Consider the following 7332-nt stretch of genomic DNA (forward strand, 5'->3'; position numbering starts at 1 on the left):
AATGCAAGCAAACAGATCGGACAAGCGCTGACTGAGGACTTCACCCCCGTCTTTGAACAGTGCGGGTGGAAGGTCATCCGGACCGGGAGCTCGGTGGCGCTTGAGGGAACATATGCAGTCGTAAACCTCCGAGGCCGTAGGTGGTCCCACGTTCACCGTCCAGAGTTCTACTTCACCTGTGGGCTGTAGATGAGTGCCGGCTGGTGGCCACGACAGTTGTTGTTCGAATTATTCAGCCCATCGTTCGAGGCGTTCTTCTTTGTTCGAAATGGTCGTTCCATTCTTGTGTTTGATAGTTTCACTCACAGGTGGTTTCCGGGGACCGGTCACACGGATCAACTGAAATAATCTCCGGGCATTACCTGCTTTCTGCACGTAAGGAATTGAATTCCTTACACGCTTAAAATTTGATGAGGCAATACTGACGAATACCGAATTCGGATGGGCAGACCAGTAGTTCAAAACCACCCCAGTGTCAGTTGGCTTCTCCAATACTGTGGTCTTTAGTTTTCCCCGACCTTATGTGTCATACAGTCTAAGAATGCCAGATGTTGACTCTATCTCCATACCAAATGTGATGTGTGGATTCAGCTCATTCAGACAGTTGTAAAACTCATAACAATGTCTCGTTTACTCACGATGAAAGTGTCACCCACATAACGCCAGAACACCTTGGGTGGGTATGGAAATCCGCCTAGAGCTTTTTGTTCAAATTCTTCCATAAATATATTTGCCGAAACCGGGAATATTGGAGATCCCATTGCTAGACCTTGTCCCATGGTGTAAACCACAGAGGCGAAAACAAAGTGGGTGAGATTCAGACATGCTTTTATGCCTTCCACCATTTCATCCACCGTGAGCTGTGTCCGTTCTGAAAGGGTGGTGTCTGTTAGTAGCAGTCGCTTAGCTATTTCTAAAGAGTCCCCTTTTGGCACATGTGTACCTAACGAATTGACATCGAAACCTACCAGGATGTCATCTGGTTCAACGGTGACCCCGGGTACTTTGTTGGCAGAGTCACACGAATTTTTAATGCGAGTACTAGATTTCCTGGTGATGGGTTTTAAAATACCGACCAAGAATCTGGCCAGCTCATGCGGTAGGAAAACTATTCCGTCTACTATCGGTCTCACCGGGACATCTTGTTTGTGGATTTATGACAGGCCATAAAGCAGGGGTTGGACTGCAATTTTGGGTTGCAATCGATACCAGTTACCTTGCCCTAAGTGGTTTATGACGGACCGCAAATATTTACCAACTTTATTATAAATGTAATATTATTCTGTAATATTAATAATATGTGATAGCAATATGTGATATAATGTAATTATAGATGTAATATTCGCATTATCCACCACCCGGTAAGGACCATCAACTAGGTGTTGCTTGACCATCTGTAGATACTCACCCTTGTTCATGACAATAGTGATCTTACCCTTACCCGCCTTTGTATTCACTATGTTGTCCATCTCTTTAGGGTGTTTAAGGATCTTTGCTCTGATGGTGCAATATTTGGGGCTCCCGGCTGCTGGGACTTAAGGACTGTAGCCAGCTGTACCCGTAGCTTCTCCGCCTCCATTGATCTGTTTACAGACAGGAGTCCTAGATTCCACTTTTTCTTTTATTACAAACCACTTTGAGCAGTCAAAAAAATTGCCATTGTCGTGGTGGTACCAGCGTTGAATAACGTCCGTTCATTTTTCACTCATTTTTAGAAAAAATCCAGAAGTACGTAGTCAGATATCTGAAACCGTTACAGTAAAACCTACCAACCGAAAAAGGCTGATTCCAATGCAGAAAGTTCCAACTACACAAAGACTTTTTTCTCGAAGATAGGTTGTCACCATGTCCCTAAGATCCTCCTCGGGAATCGACCACTAGTCAGCTAGACTAACTGAGTGCTCACCAATAATCACTTCGTTTTGATCACATCATCAGTTCAAAAACCACCCTTATACGATCAAAACGTGCTTCCCATTTTAATTTCAGCTGCAAATTCTCCTATGTATGGCAATGAATTACGCAAGACTACAGGAGAGACGCTACTATGAGGCGTCCGACGCAGGAGAAGAGGGAGTAGCGCTGCAGCAGTAATCGTTCGCTTCAGTCGAATTTGACTAAAAACTGCCACGTAAACCTATTCCAAGATTTAGGGCCTACTGCACTCATCTTTTTACAAAAAAAAACTGTTGTCACATTGTTTCGTGGTAAACTCGTTGTCTACTGTTTATCCACCAGTACGAGCTTCATCCTTTCTACGCTCCTTAAAACATGTGCGACAAAATGGTATTTAACTGACATCAGCTTGACTAATTTTTCTGCTCGCACCCCAGTTGAAGTAAAGTTTAAGCCTTCAGTTTGCATTGTTTCAGGTCCTTTTTTACCTTTTCATCAAGTTTCTAGTCTACTACTATATTCCTTTTTCGCTGTTACGCGTGCAATCACATTCGTTTTTTCAATATGCTATCCTCAAAAGGCAGGTCACACTACATTCCCGCTCCTCTTGTACCACTTTTCTGTTATCGGTAGAAGCCATTCTACCGTGACCTTTGTAACTGACTTTGGTGAACAGCATGCCTCACCATACACTTCGAGTAGTTATCGGTTGAATTTTCCTTTCTTCGGTTGTTCACCATTTACTTCGTCTCGCAGACATTTGTAATACATGGGTCCCAACATGATTTCTAACTGTTTCTAACTTGATTCGGTCGTTGTATTCATGAATATAGAGGTAAGACCGCAAGGATCGCAGTGAGATGGGAGCCATAGCGAAAAATTTTGAATTGCGAGCGCCCTGTGGATTGGACCAAAGGTGGAAAAACGAAAAAACTCGCCAGCCTTTACGACGGAAGCGCGGTCAGTCTACCGCAACGGAATTCATTAAAAAAGTTAGCAGCAACATGTGAGGAGTGTCATATTTTGCATACGTAATTCGACTGTGTGTTGTATGCTTTTGGGTCTATGTCGGAGAAAAAACATTTGATAAATATTTGAAATGTGCTTGGAAACTAGGGTTCAGGTTTGGAAGGGAAGCATAGCAATAAGTAAAAACGTAAGCAAGCTAACACGTTAACCCTGAGTCACGCACGCATCCATAGTTTTTACTGGTTTTCAACATCGATATACAAGCTTTCCTCGATGAAATCTTTAGTTTCGTTGAATTGTTGGGAAAAGGGTGGAATCGCTGCAGTATAACCACTACCACGGCGCTTCTAACAACTCTACCATCACAGTTTTCTCCTGCTTTTTTGAAGAAGTCATTGCGTTCCGACCTCACGACTGGCAGCCAAAATACAAACTTCACAAAGTGACACCAAAAGTTGAGCACCTTCGCCTCTACTCCTCAACAGACACCGTCCTATATGCAAGCCGAGAAATGTTAACACGATGAGTTTCTGTAAAACCATGGTAAGTTGTGGTACCTAAAAGCCATTACTCTATTTTTTGTCTCAGGTATGAATTCTCGGTACCGGGCAGTGAGATTAATAACTAAACGTGCCATCTCATGGCTTATGCCTACCGCAGCGAATCCAAGGTTTACCTTGTTAAATGAACTAACCGGTATTTGGTCTGGTTTATCTAGTCGACGCCAAAACTCCAGGTTACTGGCGAGTTGAAGCACTTAACAATAGCTCGGTTGTGTCATCGTCGATTCATTTGACATTTGACGTTGGATAAATCAACGAGGGCCACGTCATCCAAGTAATCACGATGTGATAATCAGTGTTCCAAATGTCGATTACCAGAGGGAGTAATATTATACTGGTGTTTATGCACATTGTTGTAGCTCGTAAGTGGTCAAAATGCCGATGATAGAAATTTACTCGGATGCCCCCTGCATATTAGCAGATACATGAATGGATGAATGAATGAATGTATAGACTAATAAATTAATAAACAAACTAAATAAATAAATAGGTGGGTTATCAAGCAAACGAGTCGGTGGAATGGCATTTTGGAACCGTTCGCTGTGGGGACACCAAACGTAAATAAAAAAACTCAGTCAATTTATTAAGATGCATTGAGAATAAATAGGGGCTCAGGTTCCTGCCATAAACCTTTAAATTCATCCCATAATATTGCTTCCATGCAATAATCCTAACGTTACGTCGACTTTTTGACTGAATGATGAACGTGACTTAAGCACGTGACTCCATTGATGAACACCTGAGGATTCAAATAAACCACTGATTGGGGAGCACCGTCCAGGGCTCCAGAGAGCTTGATATCAAAAGAACTTTCAGGTATGGAATCAGGATTGTCAACTCTGCAAGGTTATTGTGTATATCCAACACCGGGCTGCTCAGTGGAAACACTACCACCAACCAATATTAGCGCCAGACCTAACAATCAAGCTTCAAGACGTCAAACCAAACCAAAGCGCTTAGCGAACACCATTTACGAAATGGATCGTTCAGTGTCGCAACCAAGACGCTTTTTCTCGACTGGAAGAAGCCGGTCACGTAGACGGAATAAACAGGTACTTGTAAAGCAACAACCGTCTGGATGGTACCAGGCTGATCGTGTGACTAGGAACTTGTCTTTGGCTCCCAGAGTCCCGACCTATGAACAATCGGAAGTTACTTACAGTGTTGCGGGTGACCAAGCTCAACGGAAGCGCAGAAACAAACGAAATCGCAAGAACCTCAATAAATGGCAGAAACACGGAAGATTTCCATCACCATCTGTATTTCAATCTACTTTGGGTTTATTGAGTGAACTTCCTTGTGCCCGACTGCACTACGACAGTTTCCGGCGGATTTTCCCTACTTTACCGACAAGAACCATGAAAGAACGAAAGTTTCGTTTGGAGGCAGCACAACAATTACCGTTCGCAAAATATCCTGACGAGCAAGTGCGCAGTATCTTAGACACCAGTCCAACTAAAACGGAACCAACAGTTGGCGACAACAGCCTATACACATGGCAGACAAAGGACGACACAACAAAGACAAATACACAAGGTGCTTTGCCAGGTGGGCCTGAAGAAGGTGACACGCAAATGGCTAATGAACTAAGCGAGGTTAGCAACGAACCTGACGAAGACGAAACACAAGATGAAGATGAAAACGAAGAGAACGAAGAGTATGAGGGCGACGAACGACGGATCGACGTTGTTCTTGAGGTTACTCGAAAAACGGATACGACAAACACAGTCAGTGAACATGTTCAAAACGACGAAAATTTGGCCTCCGAAAATCAGGTGGACTCAACAACTGCTGTAACGAAGTCATCAAACATGGCACCGGAAGAATTCCTGTCGGTGATGGAGACAGTGAGCAAGTTGAACGATGACTTAGGGCTCACAATGCCCAGAAGACAATTCGATGAAGAATCACTACCTTTCATTGACATCGGTCAAGAACCGGATGCCTTAGACCTGGCACCACTTGCTACCTACGTTGAAGTACCCATACAGGCCAAAGCAACGCCACAGAATTCTCCGGTGAGACGGGAAATGGCATCTTTGCGAAGGTTGACGACCAATAACGTTGACGAACAAATGCGGCGCGGCAGAGGTGACAGATCATCACCGAAAGCAATCAGGCTTCAGATCTCTCCTTCTGACCCAGTTAAATTGACTCACAAACAAAGAGAACTAACAATCACGACAGAAAAAGTACCTAACACACCAGAGGAAACCATACCGACTCCTCAAGCTGCGGTCAGCCTGTTCGAATCCGCTGCCTATAACGGTCACCAAACTTTCGGTGCATTTTTGTGCAATGTTTGTGGCCAGACAGCATATCCCGCAGAAAGGTGTGAGGCTGATGGACAGGTCTTCCATGTAGCTTGCTTCCGTTGCCATCAATGCTCAACCATGCTTCAACGTGGGGCTTGGAACCAACGTGGATCGCACTACTTCTGTAATCCTTGTCACCGCCGGATTGCATTGCAGACACTGCGTCATTAACAAGCCGCCATTTGTGCTACCTATATCACCCAAATGCAACAACGGTTGGTAGGACTCATTGGATAGTCTGACTATTCATTTCAACTGGTGAAAATTTACTGGACTAACCCAACCTTAGACTCTTTTTGTTGTCGTCTTATTTGAGTGGTTCCCGACTAGATTCGACTGCAGTGTACTGCTTCAATCATTTTATGAACATGTGAAAAAATCCATTACAATATCGAGTGATCTATCCTCATTGAAAGGCGAGATAGTAGGTAAAACTACAACTAAGCTGTTTGCGCAGTCACCCTCTACCTGACCCATGAAATGACGAATGTCTGATGCTGGCCAGGATACCAGTTAAGAAACATACTTACTTTGACAAATGGGGTGGCTGTGGTCCATTTGGGAAGCAAGCCATTCCACTATACTGTACGTCTTGTACTACAAAGTGGGATAGAATACTGTCCCCTGGGTTTTACGACTTATTTGTAAGATATTCTCGTGGTGGAGTATTTGAGGCCTGTTTTCAGCCACACAAACCTCCAAGAATGAGAAGTTCAACGGTGTACGTGTCATGGTCTGGATGAAGGAAATTTGTAATCGCAGGAGAGTGAAGCGTCAATGCTCCCACCGATGCTGCTGTTTCCGATGATAAGGACGATGAAAACAGCATAATAATAGTAAGCATCCCATTCAAATCTACCGTCATTCATATTGTGCGGCTATATGAAAACTAATGATAGCAATTCTATAGTGTTCATAAGGAGATCCTTGACCCCTTAACTACTAAGACTGGATATGTAGATACCAGAAGGATGTCTACTGTTATTGTCGGATCTCACGCCATCGAATTCTGGTAGATTAACCATTCCTCACAGCTACTTCAGTAAGTCAGTCGGTCAATTTACCAACAATAGCCAAGTAAACACTACAGAGGCCGAATTGACACCTCGAGTAAAGACATTGACTTCTTTGACCGCTTTCGGTGTTCAGCATAACTGACACCACATTACGTATTCCTTTATTTAGCTAACCATAACTGGCCAATAATTTAGTAGGGGGTCGAGATGCCTGGTTAGAGTGCGAATTTACTGATCGGAAGGTTAGTGGTTCGAACCCGAACTTTGCCTCTCAACTTTCCCTGTCTAGGTTTGGGCAACCTGGCAACATCCCAGCTGTCGTGCTTCCCTCGGGTGGCAAGGCAGCTAGGCATCGGAATGGACGATTATATTATTATTATTATTATTATTATTATTATTATTATTATTATTATTATTATTATTATTATTATTATTATTATTATTATTATTATTATTATTATTATTATTATTATTATTATTATTATTATTATTATTATTATTATTATTATTATTATTATTATTATTATTATTATTATTATTATTATTATTATTATTATTATTATTATTATTATT

At 42.6% G+C, this 7332-nt stretch overlaps 3 protein-coding genes across 3 annotated transcripts in view; 2 read left to right on the top strand and 1 right to left on the bottom strand.

Moving 5' to 3' along the window:
• T265_00578 (hypothetical protein) overlaps positions 1-2667 on the top strand; it is a gene marked incomplete at both ends in the record, with an annotated part of 61573 nt that extends 58906 nt beyond the window's left edge. Inside the window, one exon of the mRNA XM_009164382.1 lies at positions 1990-2667. Within this exon, the coding sequence (XP_009162646.1) occupies positions 1990-2094 (105 nt within the window). The remainder of the gene's footprint in view (positions 1-1989) is intronic.
• T265_00577 (hypothetical protein) lies at positions 1483-6895 on the bottom strand (the record flags this gene model as incomplete). The annotated part of the gene is made up of 2 exons (XM_009164381.1): positions 1483-1583; positions 6808-6895. 2 exons carry the CDS (start codon positions 6893-6895, stop codon positions 1483-1485), a joined length of 189 nt encoding a protein of 62 aa, XP_009162645.1.
• On the top strand, positions 4247-5914 carry T265_00579 (hypothetical protein; the record flags this gene model as incomplete). Its single annotated transcript, XM_009164383.1, has 1 exon — positions 4247-5914. The coding sequence occupies one exon, from the start codon at positions 4247-4249 to the stop codon at positions 5912-5914; it is 1668 nt and encodes a 555-aa protein (XP_009162647.1).
• Positions 6896-7332: the final 437 nt, after the last annotated feature.

Source organism: Opisthorchis viverrini (assembly GCF_000715545.1).
Source record: "Opisthorchis viverrini unplaced genomic scaffold opera_v5_5, whole genome shotgun sequence".
Lineage (NCBI taxonomy): Eukaryota > Metazoa > Platyhelminthes > Trematoda > Opisthorchiida > Opisthorchiidae > Opisthorchis > Opisthorchis viverrini.